We start from the raw sequence: 24,113 nt of genomic DNA, 5'->3' as shown, positions 1-24,113 counted from the left end.
AAGCCATGAAGGCCTCCCGAGTGGTCCAGGCTCTGTCGCAGCTGGCCTCAACCGGGAGACCCATGGTGCGGCGCACAATTGGCCCAATGTCGTCGTTCGGGTTAGGGGAGGGTTTGGCCGGCAGGGATGTTCTTGTTCCATCGCACGCTAGCGACTCCTGTGGCGGGCCGGGTGCAATGCACGCTGACACGGTCGCCAGGTGTACTGTGTTTCCTCCCACACATTGGTGCGGCTGGCTTCGGGGTTAAGTGGGCATTGTGTTAAGAAGCAGTGCGGCTTGATTGGGTTGTGTTTCGGGGGACGCACGGCTCTCAAACGTCTCGCTCTCTAGTCGTCCGTATGGGAATTGGAGCGATGAGACAAGACTGGAAGACAAGACTGGAACTAACAATTGGATACCACGGAATTGGGGAGAAAAAGGGGTAAACACAGTGAAGAAGTTTGGAACCACCAAGACTTCCTGGAGCTGGCCGCCCGGCCAAACGGAACAATCGGGGGAGAAGGGCCTTGGTCAGGGAGGTGACCAACAACCCGATGGTCTCTGACAGAGATCTAGAGTTCCTCTGTGGAGATGGAAGAACATTCAAAAGGACAACCATCTCTGCAGCCCTCAACCAATCATAATTATTTTAGTGGCCAGACAGAAGTCTCTTCTCAGTAAAAAGCACATGACAGCCTGCTTGGAGTTTGCCAAAAGGCACCTAAAGGACTCAGACCATGAGAAACAAGATTCTCTAGTTTGATGAAACTAAGATTGATTATTTGGCCTGAATGCCAAGCGTCACTTCTGGAGGAAACCTGGCACCATCCTTACGGCGAAGCATGGTGCAGGCAGCATCATGCTGTGGGGATGTTTTTCAGCGGCAGGGACTGGGAGACTAGTCAGGATCGAGGGAAAGATGAACAGAGTAAATTACAGAGAGAACCTGCTCAGGACTTCATAAAAGGATATCAGACCGGGGCGCAGGTTCACCTTCCAACAGGACAACAACCCTACACACACATCCAAGACAATGCAGGCTTGGCTTTGGGACAAGTCTCTGAATGTTCTTGAGTGGCCCAGCCCCTAACCCAGAGCCCGGACTTATGGACAATTCCATCGACCTCATGGCTTGTATTTTGCTCTGACATGCACTGTCAACTGTGGGACCTTTTATATAGACAGGTGTGTGGCTTTCTAAATGTCCCATCCATTGAATTTACCACAGGTGGACTCCAATCAAGTCACAGAAGCATCTCAAGGATGACCAATGGAAACAGGAAGCACCTGAGCTCAATATTGAGTCGCATAGCAAAGGGAATACTTATGTAAATAAGGTATTTCTGTTTTATTTTTAATACATTCGCAAACATTTCTAAAAATCTGTTTTTGCGTTGTCATTTTGTGGTATTGTGTCTAGATTTCTGCCGGAAAACATGTATTTAATCCATGTTAGTATAAGGCTGTAACTAGATGTGGAAAAAGTCAAGGGTCAATTCTTTCTGATGGTAATACATTTGCTTGATAACGAAGTAGAATACTTGATTCTTATGATACAGGTGTTTGGAACATTGCGCTAAAACATTAATTCAAATTATTTAGATATTTTGTCCAGCCCTAACATTAACTATCTTCCACTAGTAATTCTGAGCTCTACTGTCAATCTGAGCTCTACTGTCCTCTATCCCCAGAGTACCACTCTGTCTGTTCCTCGTAAGCTCCATGCCCAGTGGGTGGTGGGCATCACTCAGGCCAAGGAGGCTGCCAGCCTGGCCCTGGAGGAACGCCTGGTCAAGTACACCTTTACCCACGATAGTGGCGGACCACACCTCAACCCCCACGTGCTGGCTAAGCTTTACCCTGCTGAGCCTGGCCAATATCCTGTACCATCCAGTCGGAGCCCCCTGCCCCCCAGCCCTGCCAGCCCCCAGGCAGACAGCAGCACTTCCCTCGGGAAGAAGAGAGGAGGCCCCAGAAAAACCGATGGGAAGCGGAAGCAGACTACTTTTACACAGAAAAAGAAAGCTAACATGGTGGTCTCTCCTAAAGGACCAACACAGATGCCGTTTCAGGTCTGGAATAACTAGCATATACTGCTTCTTACCTCAATGTTTATGGTCTATGTAGTATGTTATTTACAGACCAATGTATTGACAGGTATAAAATTGTGTTTTCTGGTGTTTCTGCTGATCTTTGTTGTCCTAAGTTTTGAAGTAACGTGTTTGTAGGATGGCCTCTCCACCACCTCAGAGACTGAACTACTTGAATCTCAGAGCCAGAAGAGGTCCACACTGAGAACTGAGAGGAAGAGATCCAAAGTGGTTATTGTGACTACAGACATTCCAGAAACCCTGTCACCTGCACCCACAGCGATAGGTAAGTTAGGGTCATATCAACATGTCCTCTGTTTCTCTGTGGTCAGTTTATAGGTATTATTTAGCTTATTGAAACTAGAGTTGTCAGCGAATGTGTGTTTTCTTCCTCTAGCTAAGAAGGTTCCAATACTAAAACACTTCCTATTTTTTGTTGTTCAGGTTTTGTCATTCTTTTTGTTTACATCTGTTTGGTGTGTAATAAATATTTCAGATTGTATTTTTTATTTTTTCCTGTGAAGCACATTGCATTGCATTCCATGTCTGAAATGTGCTGTTTATATAAAAATGGATTTGATTAAAGAACAGCTAAAGGAAGGTGGGCTGTTGTTGATATCACCTCGGTCCATTATTTCCATAGGGCCTCTTGTTGGGTTCTCAACAAACAGAGTAAAAACTCAAACAGATGACTAGGAAAAGCTCAAACCAAGTTGATTCACCCACTGGGTCAAACAGCTTTAAAGACATGTTTACACTTGCACATATCTTTATACCCTCATACTAGGAGGAGTCAACTCCCTGCACATCAAGACAGGCAATACATCTCTGCTAGGCAGGAACTTAATTGGTTCCTCTCACTGGTGTAGTCATGGCCCCGCCTCCTGCTAGAACCTTTGGGTGTGGAAGTATATGTGTGTGTCATAGGACTGTTCCTTCAAACTTCATCTCACCTGACCTCGGGACGAATTCGTCACTCCTCCCTAATCCACAGCTGTCCTACCTTATCAGTGACTGAAACCAGACTGTTGCCTTTGCCTCTCTCAGGAGCTATGAGATTTAACAATAACATGTTTTGGCAAATGGGTCTTCCAAATGGACAATGGCCCCAAGCATACTTCCAAAGTTGTGGCAAAATGGCTTAAGGACAACAAAGTCAAGGTATTGGAGTGGCCATCACAAAGGCCTGATATCAATCTTATAGAAAATGTGTGGGCATAACTGAAAAAGCCTACAAACCTGACTCAGTTACACCAGCTCTGTCATGAGGAATGGGCCACAATTCACCCAACTTATTGTGGAAAGCTTGTGGAATGCTACCCGAAATGTTTAACCCAAGTTAAACAATTTTAATGCTACCAAATACAAATTGAGTTTATGTAAACCTCTGACGCACTGGGAATGTGATGAAAGCTCAAATAAATCATTCTCTCAACTATTATTCTGACATTTCACATTCTTGAAATAAAGTGGTGATCCTAACTGACCTAATACAGGGAATTTTTACTAAGATTAAATGTCAGGAATTGTGAAAAACTGAGTTTAAATGTATTTGGCTAAAGTGTATGTAAACTTCCGACTTCAACTGTATGTATGTATGTATTACATGACAATTACAACAATACTGAGTGAACAATGAACACTTATTTTAACTTAATATAATACATAAAATCAATTTAATCTCAAATAAATAATGAAACATGTTCAATTTGGTTTAAATAATGCAAAAACAAAGTGTTGGAGAAGAAAGTAAAAGTGCAATATGTGCCATGTAAGAAAGCTAACGTTTCAGTTCCTTGCTCAGAACATGAGAACATATGAAAGCTGGTGTTTCCTTTTAACATGAGTCTTCAATATTCCCAGGTAAGAAGTTTTAGGTTGTAGTTATTATAGGACTACAGGCTAGTTAGGTTAACTAACAGAACAAGCTACTTAACTACACATGTATGATGAAATTACTAGGTTAACATGTGAAGGTTGATTGTTTTTTATAAGATAAGTTTAATGCTAGCTAGCAACTTACCTTGGCTTACTGCAGCCACAAGGTCTGTTTGATGCTGCACTCGCGTAACAGGTGGTCAGCCTGCCACGCTGTCTCCTCGTGGATTGCAATGTAATCGGTGTCCAGAAAAGCAGATTACCGATTGATATGAAAACTTGAAATCTACCCTAATTAATCGGCCATGCTGATTAATCAATCGACCTCTACTCTGGTGGCATGTCTTGTGGGGTATGTATGGGTGTCCAAGCTGTGTGCTAGTAATTTAAACAGACATATCGGTACATTCAGCTTGTCAACACTTCTTACAAAAACAAGTAGTGATGATGTCAATATCTCTTCCACTTTGAGCCATGAGAGATTGACATTCACATCATTAATGCTAGCTCCCTGTATACTTTTAAGGGCCAGCTGTGCTGCCCTGTTCTGAGCCAACTGCAATTTTCCTAAGTCCCTCTTTGTGACACCTGACCACACGACTGAACAGTAGTCAAGGTGCGTCAAAACCAGGGCCTGTAGTACCTGCCTTGTTAATAATGCTGTTAAGAAGGTAGAAACTAGGGCCTAGTACCTGCCTTGTTTATAATGCTGTTAAGAAGGTAGAAACTAGGGCCTAGTACCTGCCTTGTTTATAGTGCTGTTAAGAAGGTAGAAACTAGGGCCTAGTACCTGCCTTGTTGATAGTGTTGTTAAGAAGGCAGAGCAGCACTTTATTATGGACAGACTTCTCCCCATCTTAGCTACGATTGTATCAATATGTTTTGACAATGACCGTTTAAATTCCAGGGTTACTTCAAGAAGTTAATTTACCTCAACTTGTTAAATTTCAACATTATTCATTACCGGATGTAGTTGAGGTTTAGGGTTTAGTGAATGATTTGTCCAAAATACAATGCTTTTAGATGTGGAAATCATCAGTTATTTGTGTAAGTGCTGTGCTTGTTGAATGTCCTTCCCGTGTGCTGACATTCTGTTGTCAATTAGTTTACTGTAAAATAGCATTGTATCTGGTCAAACAACCATTTTTTCCAGAAGTTTACTAAGGGTTGGTTACGGGCTGATTGGTCGGCTATTTGAGCCAGTAAAGGGGGCTTTACTATTCTTAGGTAGCGGAATTTTTATTTATTTTATTTAACCAGGTAGGCCAGTTGAGAACAAGTTCTCATTTACAACTGCGACCTGGCCAAGATAAAGCAAAGCAGTGCGACAAAAACAACAGAGTTACACATGGAATAAACAAACGTACAGTCAATAACACAATAGAAGATCTGTATACAGTGTATGCAAATGGAGTAAGGAGGTAAGGCAATAAATAGGCCATAGTGACGAAGTAATTACAATTCAGAAATTAACACTGGAGTGATAGATGAGCAGATGTGGATGTGCAAGAATAAATACTGGTGGGCAAAAGAGCAGAAAAAATCAAACAAATATAGGGATGAGGTGGGTAGTTGGTTGGATGGGCTATTTACAGATGGGCTGTGTACAGCTGCTCTGACGTCTGATGATTGAAGTTAGGGGATTTGGGGATGACCAGTGAAATATACCTGCTGGAGCGCGTGCTACGGGTGGGTGTTGTTATGGTGACCAAGGGGCTGAGAAGTTTTACGAGGGTATGTTTGGCAGCATGAGTGAAGGATGCTTTGTTGCGAAATAGCAAGCCGGTTCTAGATTTAATTTTGGATTGGAGATGCTTAATGTGAGTCTGGAAGGAGAGTTTACAGTCTAACCAGGCGCCTAGGTATTTGTCCACATATTCTAAGTCAGAACCGTCCAGAGTAGTGATGCAAAGACTTATAGATGACCTGGACTTTTTCTTCCCTCCAAGCCTGAGGGCTTAACAAGTTAACAAGTTGAGGTGATACTTTCCAGTAGTCTTAAATTGAAGATGTGGCTATATCGTCCACTATTATCCTCATGATTTTTCCATCCAGATTGTCAGACCCCATTGGCTTGTTAGTATTGTGGCGTAACTTCAATGTTGTTGATCCATCCTCAGTTTTCTCCCTATCACATCCATTCAACTGTAACTCTGAAATCCCTCATCCTTTTCCTTTCTCTCCGGCAACGGTGTTAGGAAGGACGCCTGTATCTTTGTATTGACTGGGTTTGTTGATACACCATCCAAAGTGAAATGAACTCTTCCATTCTCAAAGGGATATTCAATGTCCGCTTAGGTGCCCTTCTTTGTGAACCTTTGGAAAACCACCCAGGTCTTTGTGGTTGAATCTGTGCTTAAAATGTGTAGCTTGACTGAGGGACCTTACAATTATCTGTATGTGTGGGGTACAGAGATGAGGTAGTCATAAAAAAAAAATCATGTTAAACACTATTATTGCACACCGAGTAAGTCCATGCAACTTTTATGTCGCTTGTTAAGCATACGCCGCTAAGGCCCTATCCTGGTCCGCACACGCCGCTAAGGCCCTATCCTGGTCTTTGGCACCGGCTCTATGCACACACACACTTTTACACTCTTGACATACGCTGCTGTGACTTGTTATATTATCTATCCTGATTGCCTGGTCACTTTTACCCCTACCTACATGTACATAAACTCAGAAAAAAAGAAACCACCTCTCACTGTCAACTGCGTTTATTTTCAACAAACTTAACATGTGTAAATATTTGTATGAACATAAGATTCAAGAACTGAGACATAAACTGAACAAGTTCCACAGACATGTGACTAACAGAAATGGGATAATGTGTCCCTGAACAAAGGGGGGTCAAAATCAAAGTAACAGTCAGTATCTGGTGTGGCCACCAGCTGCATTAAGTACTGCAGTGCATCTCCACCTCACGGACTGCACCAGATCTGCCAGTTCTTGCTGTGAGATGTTACCCCACTCTTCCACCAAGGTTCCTGGACATTTCTGGGGGGAATGGCCCTAGCCCTCACCCTCTGATCCAACAGGTCCCAGACGTGCTCAATGGGATTGAGATCTGGGTTCTTCGCTGGCCATGACAGGACACTGATATTACTGTCTTGCAGGAAATCACCCGCAGAACGAGCAGTATGGCTGGTGGCATTGTCATGCTGGAGGGTCATCATGTCAGGATGATCCTGCAGGAAGGATACCACATGAGGGAGGAGGATGTCTTCCCTGTAATGCATAGCGATGAGATTGCCTGCAATGACAACAAGCTCAGTCCGATGATGCTGTGACACAGCTCCCCAGACCATGATGGACTCTCCACCTCCAAATCGATCCCGCTCCAGAGTACAGGCCTCGGTGTAACGCTCATTCCTTCGACGATAAACACGAATCCGACCATCACCCCTGGTGAGACAAAACCACAACTCGTCAGTGAAGAGCACTTTTTGCCAGTCCTGTCTGGTCCAGCGACGGTGGGTTTGTGCCCATAGGCGATGTTGTTGCCGGTGATGTCTGGTGTGGACCTCTGTCCGCAATAGGCTGAGAGTCTGAGCACTAATGGAGGGGTTGTGTGTTCCTGGTGTAACTCAGGCAGTTGTTGTTGCCATCCTGTTGCTGTCCCGCAGATGTGATGTACTGATCGGGGGTAGGTCTTGTTATACGTGGTCTGCCACTGCTAGGACGATCAGCTGTCCATCCTGTCTCCCTGTAGCGCTGTCTTAGGCATCTCACAGTACGGACATTGCAATTTATTGCCCAGGTCACATCTGCAGTCCTCATGCCTCCTTGCAGCATGCCCACGCAGATGGGCAGGGACCCTGGGCCCCTTTCTTTTGGTGTTTTTCCAGAGTCAGTAGAAAGGCCTCTTTAGTGTCCTAAGTTTTCATAACTGACTTTAATTGCCTAAGCTGTTAGTGTCTTAACGATCGTTCCACATGTGCATGTTCATTAATTGTTTATGGTTCATTGAACAAGCATGGAAACAGTGTTTAAACCCTTTACAATGAAGATCTGTGAAGTTTTATTTGGATTTTTACAAATGATCTTTGAAAGACTGGGTCCTGAAAAAGGGACGTTTCTTTTTTAACTGAGTTTATTACCTCTGCTACCTGGTAACCCTGACTATTGACTCTGTACCGGTACTCCTTCTATATAGTCTCATTATTGCTATTTTATTGTTACTATTTCCTTTTTTTATTTAGCTAATTTTCTTACTTTTTACTCTGCTTTGTTGAAAAAGGGCTCGTCAGTAACCATGTCACGGCTTGTCAGTAAAAGCATGTCACGGTAAGGTCTGTGTGACACCATTTGATTTGGAAGTTGATGAAATATGGATTATGACTGAGGTCCTTAATATATCTTCTTAGTCTTTCTTCGACACGCAGTGCTGTAAATATCCTGGAGGGCAGTTAGCGTGCCCACATTGATGCGTTGGGCACCACCCTCTGAAGAGCCATGTGGTTGCTGTACCAGGCAGCGATGCACCATTGAGAGCATTCTGTTGGGCTTTATCTGTAGAAGTTTATGGGTCTTATGGGCCAATAGCTAATTTCTTCAGGAGTTGGGATATGCAAAAAACGTCTTTCCAATTCACGTGTGAAATAAGACATATAAGCACCCATCAAATGATTATTATTATTATTTGTAGTCAACTTCATTCTGAAGAAGTCGGTGGTCGTTAACCATCTTGATTCTATGTTTAGCAGAGATCTGTGTATAAATGTCAAAAAGCATCATTGCTGTTTTCTTTGCTTTAATAAATAATGAGCTTTTTGAAGTGCAACATAAGTAATGCTGGTTTTGGGAAACCCGCTCGGGGAGATTTAACGATGCTCCTACCAAAGTGCTAACGATGAATTTATCCCTAAATCAATTGTGGTTTCATAACCTCCTCCTAGGGGAATGCCGACATGGCCATACTCGTAATCGTATCTGTAAATTGGCAGTTGATAATCGGATGATACTTGTGATTGGGAAGAAGTGTTTTTGCTTAAGTATATGTTCGCACAATACCTCCCTGCAAAAAAATGTAGATGTAGATACTCATTTTGTCCAACTACTTGGCACACCCCTATCATCTCCTGTCTCTGTTTGCAGGTAGGAAGGAACGTCAGAAGCAGCAGCCTGGTCAACAGCCCGGTAAACGAGCTCTAAAGGAGACCGAGGAGAAGGACCAACAGCCCGGTAAACGAGCTTTAAAGGAGACCGAGGAGAAGGACCAACAGCCCGGTAAACGAGCTTTAAAGGAGACCGAGGAGAAGGACCAACAGCCTGGCAGACGAGCTCTAAAGGAGACCGAGGAGAAGGACCAACAACCGAAAAAGAAACCTAGAGTAGGTGACAAACAGAAGGTGAGTTAATAATTAGTGGCACTGTTTATTCCTGGTATGTTGCCTTTAGATGTCCCTGTGAGGATGAGTCTGATATTCCTATCCTAACTCGAACCCCAGGCTGTGGCAGCAGAGTCCTCCGCCCCCACGAAGAAGAGAAACAGAAAGAAAACGGAGACACACGTTAAAGGATTCACTAGGTCTAAATCACCAGAGAAAGAACCAGAGATGATTAAGCCAATCAGGAAGAGGCAGGACTTGGCCATCCAATCAGCAGCTTCCCAGGCCAAGAAGAGGAAGCGAGCAGCAGCCAGTCCTGAGCCAGAGGGCTCTGGCGGTGAGGATCGTCCAGAGTCCCCCAGTGACAGCATAGACCAGGCCAGCGGGGCCAAGAAGGCAAACGGAGGAGGCCCCAAGAAGGAATCTGTCTGTCAGGTGAGACTCTAGAATGTCTCCACTCATCTCCTGCGGCTGAGTTGGGGGGAGTTTCAATGGGACTGGGTTGGGGGGGGGGGTTTCAATGGGACTGGGTTGGGGGGGGGGAGTTTCAATGGGACTGGGTTGGGGGGGGGGTTTCAATGGGGCTGGGTTGGTGGGGAGTTTCAATGGGGCTGGGTTGGTGGGGAGTTTCAATGGGGCTGGGTTGGTGGGGAGTTTCAATGGGGCTGGGTTGGGGGGGGGGGGGGGTTCAATGGGGCTGGGTTGGGGGGGGGGGGTTTCAATGGGGCTGGGTTGGGGGGGGGGGGGGTTTCAATGGGGCTGGGTTGGGGGGGGGGGGGGGGGGTTTCAATGGGGCTGGGGTTGGGGGGGGGGGGGGTTTCAATGGGGCTGGGTTGGGGGGGGGGGGGGGGGGGGTTTTCAATGGGGCTGGGTTGGGGGGGGGACGGGCGGGGGGGGGGGCGGTTTCAAATGGGGCTGGGTGGGGGGGGGTTGGGGTGGGGGGGGGGGTAGGGGGGGGGTTTCAATGGGCTGGGTTGGGGGGGGGGGTTTCAATGGGGGCTGGGTTGGGGGGGGGGGGGGGGTGGTTTCATGGGCATTGGGTTATGGGGGGGGGGGTGGGTTTCAATGGGGGCTGGGTTTGGGGAGGGGGGGGTTCATGGGGCCTGGGTTGGGGGGGGGGAGGGGGGGGTTTTCAATGGGGCTGGGTTGGGGGGGGGGAGTTTCAATGGGGCTGGGTTGGGGGGGGTTTCAATGGGACTGGGTTGGGGGGGGGGAGAGTTTCAATGGGACTGGGTTGGGGGGGGGGGGGAGAGTTTCAATGGGACTGGGTTGGGGGGGGGGGGGAGAGTTTCAATGGGACTGGGTTGGGGGGGGGGGGAGAGTTTCAATGGGACTGGGTTGGGGGGGGGGGGAGAGTTTCAATGGACTGGGTTGGGGGGGGGGGGGGAGAGTTTTCAATGGGACTGGGTTGGGGGGGGGGGGGGAGAGTTTCAATGGGACTGGGTTGGGGGGGGGGAGAGTTTCAATGGGACTGGGTTGGGGGGGGGGAGAGTTTCAATGGGACGGGTTGGGGGGGGGAGAGTTTCAATGGGACTGGGTTGGGGGGGGGGAGAGTTTCAATGGGACTGGGTTGGGGGGGGGAGAGTTTCAATGGGACTGGGGTTGGGGGGGGGGGAGAGTTTCAATGGGACTGGGTTGGGGGGGGGGAGAGTTTCAATGGGACTGGGTTGGGGGGGGGGGGAGAGTTCAATGGACTGGGTTGGGGGGGGGGGGAGAGTTTCAATGGGACTGGTTGGGGGGGGGGGGGGGAGAGTTTCAATGGGACTGGGTTGGGGGGGGGGGGAGAGTTTCAATGGGACTGGGTTGGGGGGGGGGGGGAGAGTTTCAATGGGACTGGTTGGGGGGGGGGGGAGAGTTTCAATGGGACTGGGTGGGGGGGGGGGGAGAGTTTCAATGGGACTGGGTTGGGGGGGGGGGAGAGTTTCAATGGGACTGGGTTGGGGGGGGGGGGGAGTTTCAATGGGACTGGGTTGGGGGGGGGGGGGGAGTTTCAATGGGACTGGGTTGGGGGGGGGAGAGTTTCAATGTGTTGCTGACAGTGTGTGTTTGTAGGTGTGTGAGCAGGCTGGAGAGGACGTGGTGCCATGTGAGGGTCAGTGCTGTGGGTCCTTTCACCTCTCCTGTCTAGGATCCACCCTGAAACCACAGGACAAGCTGCTCTGTCCAGACTGCACCTCAGGTAAGATCAGGGTCATCCTGTCTGTAGCACCTCTGGTAAGAGCTGGGTCATGCTGTCTGTAGCAGCTCAGTGTTCACCCTGACTCAGTCTCTCTCCAGTGTTCACCCTGACTCCGTCTCTCTCCAGGGGTGCACCAGTGTTTCAGCTGTAAGCTGTCGGAGGGGGAGGTGCATCGCTGTAACGTGCTGCACTGTGGGATGTTCTACCATGACGCCTGCGTCCGCAACAATACCCTCACTGTGTTTGACAACAAGGGCTTCCACTGCCCGCTTCACACCTGCATCAGCTGCCACTCCAAACCCAAGGCTACCAAGGGTAAGAGTACCCTATATTTGCCCCCTAAACCCCAACTCCAAACCCTACCCAGGGTGAGGCAGACTGGGACCCTAAACGCTAACCCTTCCCCTGAGTTTATTTCTAAGTAGAAACTGGTTGGTTCAAGCCCTGAATGCTGATTGGCTGACAGCAGTGGTATATCAGACCGTATACCACGGGTATGACAGAACATTTATTTTTACTGCTCTAATGTTGGTTACCAGTTTATAATAGCAATAATAATAGCAATAAGGCACCTCCGTGTTACGTCGTGCATAAGAACAGCCCTTAGCCGTGGTATTTTAGCCATATACCACACCCCTTCGGGCCTTGTTGCTTAAAGATACCACATGAACATTTGACTAGTTGTCTGAGGTTTGTCTCCCGGTGTATTTTAGGTCAGGTGTGTTAATATAATGTTGTATTTTAGGTCAGGTGTGTTAATATAATGTTGTATTATAGGTCAGGTGTGTTAATATAATGGTGTATTATCTGTCAGGTGTGTTAATATAATGGTGTATTATCGGTCAGGTGTGTTAATATAATGTTGTATTATAGGTCAGGTGTGTTAATATAATGGTGTATTATCTGTCAGGTGTGTTAATATAATGGTGTATTATCGGTCAGGTGTGTTAATATAATGGTGTATTGTAGGTCAGGTGTGTTAATGTTGTATTGTAGGTCAGGTGTGTTAATATAATGGTGTATTGTAGGTCAGGTGTGTTAATATAATGGTGTATTATCGGTCAAGTGTGTTAATATAATGGTGTTATAGGTCAGGTGTGTTAAAATCGTGTTGTATTGTAGGTCAGGTGTGGTATTATAGGACAGGTGTGCTAATATAATGTTGTATTGTAGGTCAGGTGTGGTATTATAGGTCTGGTGTGTTAATATAATGGTGTAATATCGGTCAGGTGTGTTAATATAATGGTGTGTTAATATAATGGTGTATTATCGGTCAAGTGTGTTAATATAATGGTGTATTGTAGGTCAGGTGTGGTATTATAGGTCAGGTGTGTTAATATAATGGTGTATTGTAGGTCAGGTGTGTTAATATAATGGTGTATTGTAGGTCAGGTGTGTTAATATAATGTTGCATTGTAGGTCAGGTGTGTTAATATAATGGTGTATTGTAGGTCAGGTGTGGTATTATAGGACAGGTGTGCTAATATAATGTTGTATTGTAGGTCAGGTGTGGTATTATAGGTCTGGTGTGTTAATATAATGGTGTAATATCTGTCAGGTGTGTTAATATAATGGTGTATTATCGGTCAGGTGTGTTAATATAATGGTGTGTTAATATAATGGTGTATTATCGGTCAAGTGTGTTAATATAATGGTGTATTGTAGGTCAGGTGTGGTATTATAGGTCAGGTGTGTTAAAATCGTGTTATATTGTAAGTCAGGTGTGTTAATATAATGGCGTATTATTGGTCAGGTGTGTTAATATAATGGTGTATTGTAGGTCAGGTGTGTTAATATAATGTTGCATTGTAGGTCAGGTGTGTTAATATAATGGTGTATTGTAGGCGAGGTGTGTTAATATAATGGTGTATTGTAGGTCAGGTATGTTAATATAATGGTGTATTGTAGGTCAGGTGTGTTAATATAATGGTGTATTATCGGTCAGGTGTGTTAATATAATGTTGCATTGTAGGTCAGGTGTGGTAATATAATGGTGTATTGTAGGCGAGGTGTGTTAATATAATGGTGTATTGTAGGTCAGGTATGTTAATATAATGGTGTATTGTAGGTCAGGTGTGTTAATATAATGGTGTATTATCGGTCAGGTGTGTTAATATAATGTTGCATTGTAGGTCAGGTGTGGTAATATAATGTATTGTAGGACAGTGTTTTAATATTGCGGTGTATTGTTGGACAGGTGTGTTAATGTCGTGGTGTATTGTTGGACAGGTGTGTTAATGTCGTGGTGTATTGTTGGACAGGTGTGTTAATGTCGTGGTGTATTGTTGGACAGGTGTGTTAATGTCGTGGTGTATTGTTGGACAGGTGTGTTAATATCGTGGTGTATTGTTGGACAGGTGTGTTAATATCGTGGTGTATTGTTGGACAGGTGTGTTAATATCGTGGTGTATTGTTGGACAGGTGTGTTAATATCGTGGTGTATTGTTGGACAGGTGTGTTAATATAATATAATGGTGTATTGTAAGTCAGGTGTGGTATTATAGGTCAGGTGTGTTTATATAATGGTGTATTGTAGGTCAGTTGTGTTAATATAATGGTGCATTGTTGGACAGGTGTGTTAATATATTGTTGTAGTATAGGTCAGGTGTATTAATATAATGGTGTATTATAGGACAGGTGTGTTAATATAATGTTGTATTGTAAGTCAGGTGTGTTAATGTTGTATTGTAAGTCAGGTGTGTTAATATAATGTTGTATTGTAAGTCAGGTGTGTTAATATAATGGTGTATTATCGGTCAGGTGTGTTAATATAATGTTGTATTGTAGGTCAGATGTGTTAATATAATGGTGTATTATCAGACAGGTGTGTTAATATAATGGTGTGTTAATATAATGGTGTATTGTAGGTCAGGTGTGTTAATATAATGGTGTATTGTAGGTCAGATGTGTTAATATAATGGTGTATTATCGGACAGGTGTGTTAATATAATGGTGTATTGTAGGTCAGGTGTGTTAATGTTGTATTGTAGGTCAGGTGTGTTAATATAATGGTGTATTATAGGTCAGGTGTGTTAATATAATGGTGTAATATCTGTCAGGTGTGTTAATATAATCGTGTATTGTAGGTCAGGTGTGGTATTGTAGGTCAGGTGTGTTAATATAATGGTGTATTATTGGTCAGGTGTGTTAATATAATCATGTATTGTAGGTCAGGTGTGTTAATATAATGGTGTATTATCGGTCAGGTGTGGTATTATAGGTCAGTTGTGTTAATATAATGGTGTATTGTAGGTCAGGTGTGGTATTATAGGTCAGGTGTGTAAATATAATGGTGTATTGTAGGTCAGGTGTGGTAATATAATGTATTATAGGTCAGGTGTGTTAATATCGTGGTGTATTGTTGGACAGGTGTGTTAATATCGTGGTGTATTGTTGGACAGGTGTGTTAATATCGTGGTGTATTGTTGGACAGGTGTGTTAATATCGTGGTGTATTGTTGGACAGGTGTGTTAATATCGTGGTGTATTGTTGGACAGGTGTGTTAATATCGTGGTGTATTGTAGGTCAGGTGTGTTAATATAATGGTGTATTATAGGTCAGGTGTGTTAATATAATGGTGTATTGTAAGTCAGGTGTGGTATTATAGGTCAGGTGTGTTAATATAATGGTGTATTGTAGGTCAGGTGTGTTAAAATAATTGTGTATTGTAGGTCAGGTGAGTTAATATAATGGTGTATTGTAGGTCAGGTGTGTTAAAATAATTGTGTATTGTAGGTCAGGTGAGTTAATATAATGGTGTATTATTGGTCAGGTGTGTTAATATAATCGTGTATTGTAGGTCAGGTGTGGTATTATAGGTCAGGTGAGTTAATATAATGGTGTATTGTAGGTCAGGTGTGTTAAAATAATTGTGTATTGTAGGTCAGGTGAGTTAATATAATGTTGCATTATAGGTCAGGTGTGTTCATATTATGGTGTATTGTAGGTCAGGTGTGTTAATATAATGGTGTATTTTGGGTCAGGTGTGTTAATATAATGCTGTATTGTAGGTCAGGTGTGTTAATATAATGGTGTAGTGTAGGTCAGGTGTGTATTATAGGTCAGGTATGTTAAAATAATGGTGTATTGTAGGTCAGGTGTGTTAATATAATGGTGTATTGTAGGTCAGGTGTGTTAATATAATGGTGTATTGTAGGTCAGGTGTGTTAATAAAATGGTGTATTATAGGTCAGGTGTGTTAATATAATGGTGTATTGTAGGTCAGGTGTGGTATTATAGGTCAGGTGTGTTAATATAATGGTGTATTATAGGTCAGGTGTGTTAATATAATGGTGTATTGTAGGTCAGGTGTGGTATTATAGGTCAGGTGTGTTAATATAATGGTGTATTATAGGTCAGGTGTGTTAATATAATGGTGTATTATAGGACAGGTGTGTTAATATAATGGTGTATTATCGGTCAGGTGTGTTAATATAATGGTGTATTGTAGGTCAGGTGTGTTAATGTTGTATTGTAGGTCCGGTGTGTTAATATAATGTTAGGTCAGGTGTGTTAATATAATGGTGTATTATCGGTCAGGTGTGTTGATATATTGGTGTATTATAGGTCAGGTGTGTTAATATAATCATGTATTGTAGGTCAGGTGTGGTATTTTAGGTCAGGTGTGTTAATATAATGGTGTATTGTAGGTCAGGTGTGGTAATATAGGTCAGGTGTGTTTATATAATGGTGTATTGTAGGTCAGGTGTGGTAATATAATGGTCTATTATAGGTCAGTTGTGTTAATATAATGGTGTGTTATAGGTCAGGTGTGTTAATATAATGGTGTATTATCGGACAAGTGTGTTGATATATTGGTGTGTTATAGGTCAGGTGTGTTAATATAATGTTGTGTTGTAAGTCAGGTGTGTTAATATAATGTTGTGTTGTAAGTCAGGTGTGTTAATATAATGGTGTATTATCGGTCAGGTGTGTTAATATAATCATGTATTGTAGGTCAGGTGTGTTAATATAATTGTGTATTGTAGGACATGTGTTTTAATATCGTGGTGTATTGGACAGGTGTGTTAATGTCGTGGTGTATTGTTGGACAGGTGAGTTAATATCGTGGTGTATTGTTGCACAGGTGTGTTAATATAATGGTGTATTATAGGTCAGGTGTGTTAATATAATGGTGTATTATTGGTCAGGTGTGTTAATATAATGGTGTATTATAGGTCAGGTGTGTTAATATAATGGTGTATTATAGGTCAGGTGTGTTAATATAATGTTGTATTGTAGGTCAGGTGTGGTATTATAGGTCAGGTGTGTTAATATAATGGTGTAATATCTGTCAGGTGTGTTAATATAATCGTGTGTTATAGGTCAGGTGTGTTAATATAATCATGTATTGTAGATCAGGTGTGGTATTATAATGGTCTATTATCGGACAAGTGTGTTGATATATTGGTGTATTATAGGTCAAGTGTGTTAAAATAATGGTGTGTTATACGTCAGGTGTGTTAATATAATGGTGTATTACAGGTCAGGTGTGTTAATATAATGGTGTATTATAGGTCAGGTGTGGTATTATAGGTCAGGTGTGTTAATATAATTGTGTATTGTAGGACAGGTGTTTTAATATCGTGGTGTATTATAGGACAGGTGTGTTATCGGTCAGGTGTGTTAATATAATGTTGTATTATCAGTCAGGTGTGTTAATATAACCTTGTATTATCGGTCAGGTGTGTTAAAATAATGGTGTATTGTAGGTCAGGTGTGTTGTAGGTCAGGTGAGTTAATATCATGGTGTATTATAGGTCAGGTGTGTTAATATAATGGTGTATTGTATGTGTTAATATAATGGTGTATTGTAGGTCAGGTGTGTTGTAGGTCAGGTGTGTCGTGGTATATTGTTGGACGGGTGTGTTAATATCGTGGTGTATTGTAGGTAAGCTGATGCGTTGCCTGCGCTGCCCGGTGGCGTACCATACAGGAGAGGTGTGTGTTGCGGCTGGCAGTGAGATGTTGACCCCCACCACCATCATCTGCACCAACCATTTCTCACCCAAGAAGGGCTACAGCCACCACTCGCATGTCAACGTCAGCTGGTGCTTCGTCTGCTCCAAAGGTCAGTATCTACTCCTCTGTAGAACGACAGTAATATTGAAGACTGCTGCTGGAGTCCAAGCAGGAGAACATGTTGCCTTGTGCACTAAGTCAGATACTGTCTGTCGTCCTGTAGGTGGCCAGCTCCTGTGCTGTGAGTCGTGTCCAGCAGCGTTCCATCCAGACTGTCTGAACATCGCCATGCCGGATGGCAGCTGGTTCTGTAACGACTGCCGGGCCGGAAAGAAACCCAAATATAGAGACATCATCTGGGTCAAACTGGGCAACTACAGGTCAGTACAGGGACCATGGCCAACTACGGGTCAGTACAGGGACCATGGCCAACTACGGGTCAGTCTTTCCAGCTTTATGCAAGTCAACAATTCTTAATCTTCTGATATCTCTTTTGTTCGAAGCATGGTTCACATCAGGCAATGCTTCGTGTGAATAGCAAACTCATATTTTGTGAGTTTTTTATATTGCAGGACAGCTCTAACTAACATCTCCAATCTCGTCTCATTGATTCCAGGCTAGCTGGGTCCTGACGCCAATTATCTTTTGAAAAAGTCATTAGCCTAGGGGTTCACAAACTACACTGTGAATGTTTAAAATAAGTATTCAATATAGGCCAGAAAAATACTATTGTTGTGACTTAGAGGAAGATCAGATCACATTTTTTGACCAATTTATGGAGAAATCCAGGTAATTCCAAAGGGTTCTCATACTTTTTCTTGCAACTATATGTAGAACTTGAAGCTGGAGTGCCTGCAACAAAAAAAATATTATTTTCTGGTTGTTAGCATATTTAACTAACAGCCTCCATGGATATTTGCTATTATTTATGCTTATTTGGTTAGCATACTGGTAATAGATTCCCAATGGCCTTTTTTTGCCTTTTTTTTTTTACCATAAATCCTGGAGTGAGAGAAGGACGATATGAACATCTGGATACCACCCAACCCTGTGTGTGTGTGTTAGAACACTGTTTCATTTCCCTTGTTATGTCCAGGTGGTGGCCTGCAGAGATCCAGCACCCCCGGAACATCCCCACCAACATCCAGCACCTTCGCCACAAAATCGGAGAGTTCCCAGTCTTCTTCTTTGGTTCTAAGGACTACTTCTGGACGCACCAGGGTCGAGTTTTCCCCTACATGGAGGGAGACAGGGGCAGCAGGGTCCAGAAGACTGGGATAGGGAAGGTCTTCAAGAACGGTAAACTCACCTATGGAATATTAAGCAGCCCACTGTCCTTTCTTGGACAAAAGAGTCTTCTAAGAACTTAAGTTGCTGACACTAACTCTCTAAGGCTACAATTAGAATAATAATAATCAATTGGAGTTATTTCCAAGAATAACAAGACGAACACAATTGATCAACATTTAATAACACTCATCAAACATAATGAGAATAATCATGAGATAAGATAAGAAGTGAAGACATGCAGATCCTGAACATTAAATGTAATAGTCAGTCTGTGATCAAAGTCTGTTGTAGCTTGTCCTGAGTTGGTGTCCTTATGCTTGTTGCCCTTATCTGTTAGCTCCTTGCTTGAGTTTGAGGCTAAACTCTTAATTTTCTGTAATTTTCTCCTTCTGTCCTTGAAGGTGATCTGTAGTGTACCGTTCAGGTTACACTAGGTCTTTGTCCTTGAAGAAGGTGGTCTCTAGTGTACCGTTCAGGTTACACTAGCTCTTTGTCCTTGAAAGGGGGTCTGTAGTGAACTGTTCAGGTTACACTAGCTCTTTGTCCTTGAAGAAGGTGATCTGTAGTGTACCGTTCAGGTTACACTAGGTCTTTGTCCTTGAAGAAGGTGATCTGTAGTGTACCGTTCAGGTTACACTAGGTCTTTGTCCTTGAAGAAGGTGGTCTCTAGTGTACCGTTCAGGTTACACTAGCTCTTTTAAGGTCTTATGCTTCTGAGATTTTTTTTTTGTGTTTAGTGCATGGACACTTCCGTCCCAATTTCTCTACTCGATTACAGGTACTATTCCCTAAAAGGAACTTTTTCCATAATTGATCAAATTACCATTTCTGGACATTTAAAGGGAAAGATCCAGGCCCTGTAGACGGGTTGCTGGATATGGAGATGCTTATGTTGAGTTGAGAGGTCCAGCAGGATAAGAGGCTAAGATAGTGTGGGGGAGACAGCAGTCCTTTTGCCCCTAGGTGTGAACGGACACTTTTATGACCCTTTGTCTTGGAGAAAAAGGAACTCAGTAGTCCATAACAGTTCAGTGTTTTAGACAGTAAAATAATGCACCTCATATTACATTAAAACGACACGTCGCTGCACTACCGATCATTGTCTTTTGTGCCTGTTTATAGTATCACTAAGACAACTGAAGATAACAGTAGTCTGTCTCTCCAGCGCTTTTGGAGGCAGAGAATCGCTTCAAGGAGATCAAGATGGAACGGGAGGCCAAGGAGACGCAGGAGAACAACAGGAAACCACCTCCGTACAAATACATCAAGGTCTGAACTCTAAACCTAACCCTTTGTAACAACTGTGCTCTTACTTCTATCCTTCAAACTCGGTCCATCTTAGTCCTTCAAACTCGGTCCATCTTAGTCCTTCAAACTCGGTCCATCTTAGTCCTTCAAACTCGGTCCACCTTAGTCCTTTAAAAGCGGGCCACCTTAGTCCTTTAAACGCGGTCCACCTTAGTCCTTTAAACGCGGTCCATCTTAGTCCTTTAAACTCGGTCCATCTTAGTCCTTTAAACTCGGTCCATCTTAGTCCTTTAAACGCTGTCCACCTTAGTCCTTTAAACGCGGTCCACCTTAGTCAGCCCATTAGGAGGAGTTCTTCATTTCACCTGTCACAATGTTTGTTATGAAGCTTACCTGTATTACTCAGTCACAAAGTGTTTGTTTACAAGCACACAACGATGAGACTGGAGACTTGTGAATCACTCAGGGTTGTGCAGCACACGCCAGGTGATCTAGTTACAGTATGGAATTCACAACTAGATGTTTGCCAGCTAGATATCTGATAACTTTTAAGTCAACTGTCTAAAATGTGCTAAATGCTCTGCAATTGTGCATTTGGTTTGCTAATTAGTAGCTAATTAGCTAAATGGGTAGCTTCTTCCAAATCAAGCTGCACTTCGTAACAGAGAATCCCCTGGATCAAGTGCTGTCTAATATTTGTTTTGTGCGTGCAGCAAACTGTGAGTAGTCCTTCAAATGCGTTTCAACTTATTCCTTCAAACTCAGCCCTTTGTCCAGTTGGATATTTGTAATGTATGTTCTCCCCTGTATGTTCTGCAGATCAACAAGCCCTGTGGCCGGGTGCAAGTCTACACAGCCGACGTATCAGAGATCCCCAAGTGTAACTGTAAGCCCACGGATGAGAAGCCGTGTGGGTTTGAGTCAGAATGCCTGAACAGGATGTTGATGTACGAGTGCCACCCTCAGGTCTGTCCCAATGCAGAGCGATGCTGCAACCAGGACTTCACCAAGAGACACTACCCAGAGACTAAGATCATCAAGACTGCTGGCAAGGGCTGGGGTCTGGTGGCACTACGGGATATTAAGAAGGTGTGTGTGTGTACATACAGTTTACATACACCTTAGCAAATACATTTAAACTCAGTTTTTCACAATTCCTGACATCTAATCCTAGTAAAAATTCCCTGTCTTAGGTCAATTAGGATCACCACTTTATTTTAAGAATGTGAAATGTCAGAATAATAGTTGAGAGAATGATTTATTTCAGCTTTTATTTCTTTCATCACATTCCCAGTGGGTCAGAAGTTTACATGCACTCAATTAGTATTTGGTAGCATTGCCTTTAAATTGTTTAACTTGGGTCAAACGTTTCGGATAGCCTTCCACAAACTTCCCACAATAAGTTGGGTGAATTGTGGCCCATTCCTCCTGACAGAGCTGGTGTAACTGAGTCAGGTTTGTAGGCCTCCTTGCTCGCACAAGCTTTTTCAGATCTGCCCACAAATTGAGGTCAGGGCTTTGTGATGGCCACTCCAATACCTTGACTCTGTTGTCCTTAAGCCATTTTGCCACAACTTTGGAAGTATGCTTGGGGTCATTGTCCATTTGGAAGACCCTTTTGCGACCAAGCTTTAACTTCCTGACTGATGTCTTGAGATGTTGCTTCAATATATCCAAATAATTTTCCGTCCTCATGATGCCATCTATTTTGTGAAGTGCACCAGTCCCTCCTGCAGCAAAGCACCCCCACAACATGATGCTGCCACCCCCTGCTTCACGGTCGGGATGGTGTTCTTGAGCTTGCAAGCCTCCCCCTTTTTCCTCCTAACATAATGATGGTCATTATGGCCAAACAGTTCTATTTTTGTTTCATCAGACCAGAGGACATTTCTCCAAAAAGTACAATCTTTGTCCCCATGTGCAGTTGCAAACCGTAGTCTGGCTTTTTCAATGGCGGTTTTGGAGCAGTGGCCTTTCAGGTTATGTCGATATATAGGACTCGTTTTACTGTGGATATTGATACTGTTGTACCTGTTTCCTCCAGCATCTTCACAAGGTCCTTTACTGTTGTTCTGGGATTGATTTGCACTTTTTGCACCAAAGCACGTTAATCTCTAGGAGACAGAACGCATCTCCTTCCTGAGCGGTATGACAGCTGCGTGGTCCCATGGTGTTTATAATTGCGTACTATTGTTTGTACAGATGAACGTGATACATTCAGGCATTTGGAAATTGCTCCCAAGGATGAACCAGACTTGTGAAGGTCTACAATTTTTTTTCTGAGTTCTTGCCTGATTTCTTTTGATTTCCCATGATGTCAAGCAAATAGGCACTGAGTTCGAAGGTAGGCCTTGAAATACATCCACAGGTACACCTCCAATTGACTCAAATTATATCAATTAGCAGAAGCTTTTAAAGCCATTACATTTTCTGGAATTTTCCAAGCTGTTTAAAGGCACAGTCAACTTAGTGTATGTAAATTTCTGACCCACTGGAATTGTGATACAGTGAATTATAAGTGAAATAATATGTCTGTAAACAATTGTTGGAAAAATTACTTGTGTCATGCACAAAGTAGATGTCCTAACCGACTTGCCAAAACTATAGTTTGTTAACAAGACATTTGTGGAGTGGTTGAAAAACGAGTTTTAATGACTCCAACCTAAGTGTATGTAAACTTCCGACTTCAACTGTACATCTTGTGTCTTTATGCAAACTGGAAACCACACATACTGAGGCTGCATTTATTGTAGCTGGGGATTTTAACAAAGCAAATTTGAGGAAAACGCTACCGAAGTTCTATCAACACTGACTGCTCGGGTAAAACACTGGACCACTGCTACTACCCCTTTCGAAATGCCGACAAGGCCCTCCCCCGCCCTACCTTCGGCAAATCAGAACACGACTCCATTTTACTGCTCCCTTCCTATAGGCAGAATCAGGAAGCGCCCATTTTAATGTCTTTTCAACATTAAACAATGTAACTGGGAATCGAAATGGCCTGCCCGTACTGGGAATCGAAATGGCCTGCCCGTACTGGGAATCGAAATGGCCTGCCCGTACTCCAATATTTGACAATAATGACTTGCCTTTTGCATCCCCCCCAATGATCTGAATGTGGAATCTGTACCGTTTCCGATTTATCATGGACAGTAATGGTTTTGAGATTTGAAAAGTCCAAGATTTGAAAGATACACATTACCAGACTACTCCTTTTCTCTATATTTACAACTTAGGTCAGCTATGCTGTCCTCTGGAGTCCCTTGGGAAACCCAACTACCAAACCATCCAATGATGGGATTTAGAAATCTGGGCTCCGAAAAGGTTGACTAATTTCATACCCATACTTGACATAGTTCAGTTAAAGCCCAACACATATAAACAATAAATACACTGATTGTATAAAACTTGATTTTTAATTATTAAGAAAATTGAAACATGGATTGTGTATTTGTGCCATTGAGGGTTAATGGGCAAGACGAACGATTCAAGTGCCTTTGAACAGGGTACGGTAGTAAGTGCCAGATGCAGCGGTTTGTGTCAAGAACTGCAAATTTGCTGGGTTTTTCACGCTCAACAGTTTCCTGTGAGTATCAAGAATGGTCCACCCAGGGGTGGTATAGGGAGGGTTTTTATGGGGGTGCCTGGAGGGTCAGGATGGTGAATTGTCTGTCTGATTTGAACCCTTCACATAAGAAAACGTTTTATCTGTGATCTGATTGGTTCATGGTGTTTCAGTGATCTGATTGGTTGAAGGTTAATCGGTGATCTGATTGGGTGATGAGGGTCTATCAGTAGTCTGACTGGGTGATGCTGTATCCCTGATTTGATTGGTTGCCTCTCCTGCAGGGTGAGTTTGTGAATGAGTACATCGGAGAGCTGATCGATGAAGAGGAATGTCGCTCCAGGATCAAGTACTACCAGGAGAATGACATCACTCACTTCTACATGCTCACCATCGACAAGGTAAACTATGACATCACTCACTTCTACATGCTCACCATCGACGAGGTAAACTATGACATCACTCACTTCTACATGCTCTGGACACTGACCTGTTATAATGTTACTGCTGGCCTGGACACTGACCTGTTATAATGTTACTGCTGGCCTGGACACTGGACTGACCTGTTATAATGTTACTGCTGGCCTGGACA

At 43.4% G+C, this 24,113-nt stretch overlaps 1 protein-coding gene across 3 annotated transcripts in view; it reads left to right on the top strand.

Moving 5' to 3' along the window:
• Positions 1 to 24,113, top strand: part of nsd2 (nuclear receptor binding SET domain protein 2) — a 48,520-nt gene that overhangs the window by 7,631 nt on the left and 16,776 nt on the right. For 2 of the 3 annotated variants that reach the window (XM_031787614.1, XM_031787613.1), the window contains exons 5-16: positions 1,672 to 2,052; positions 2,209 to 2,356; positions 9,046 to 9,299; positions 9,399 to 9,713; positions 11,331 to 11,457; positions 11,584 to 11,772; positions 17,348 to 17,527; positions 17,642 to 17,798; positions 18,515 to 18,717; positions 19,874 to 19,977; positions 20,776 to 21,045; positions 23,806 to 23,922. In XM_031787614.1, the coding sequence (XP_031643474.1) occupies positions 1,672 to 2,052; positions 2,209 to 2,356; positions 9,046 to 9,299; positions 9,399 to 9,713; positions 11,331 to 11,457; positions 11,584 to 11,772; positions 17,348 to 17,527; positions 17,642 to 17,798; positions 18,515 to 18,717; positions 19,874 to 19,977; positions 20,776 to 21,045; positions 23,806 to 23,922 (2,445 nt within the window). The remainder of the gene's footprint in view (positions 1 to 1,671; positions 2,053 to 2,208; positions 2,357 to 9,045; positions 9,300 to 9,398; positions 9,714 to 11,330; positions 11,458 to 11,583; positions 11,773 to 17,347; positions 17,528 to 17,641; positions 17,799 to 18,514; positions 18,718 to 19,873; positions 19,978 to 20,775; positions 21,046 to 23,805; positions 23,923 to 24,113) is intronic. The other variant, XM_031787615.1, reaches the window with a different exon arrangement.

The sequence above is a fragment of the Oncorhynchus kisutch genome, linkage group LG14 (genome assembly GCF_002021735.2).
Source record: "Oncorhynchus kisutch isolate 150728-3 linkage group LG14, Okis_V2, whole genome shotgun sequence".
Classification (NCBI taxonomy): Eukaryota; Metazoa; Chordata; class Actinopteri; order Salmoniformes; family Salmonidae; genus Oncorhynchus; species Oncorhynchus kisutch.
The sequence above is the reverse complement of the archived record's forward strand: the minus strand, read 5'-3'. Positions and strand labels throughout refer to the sequence as shown.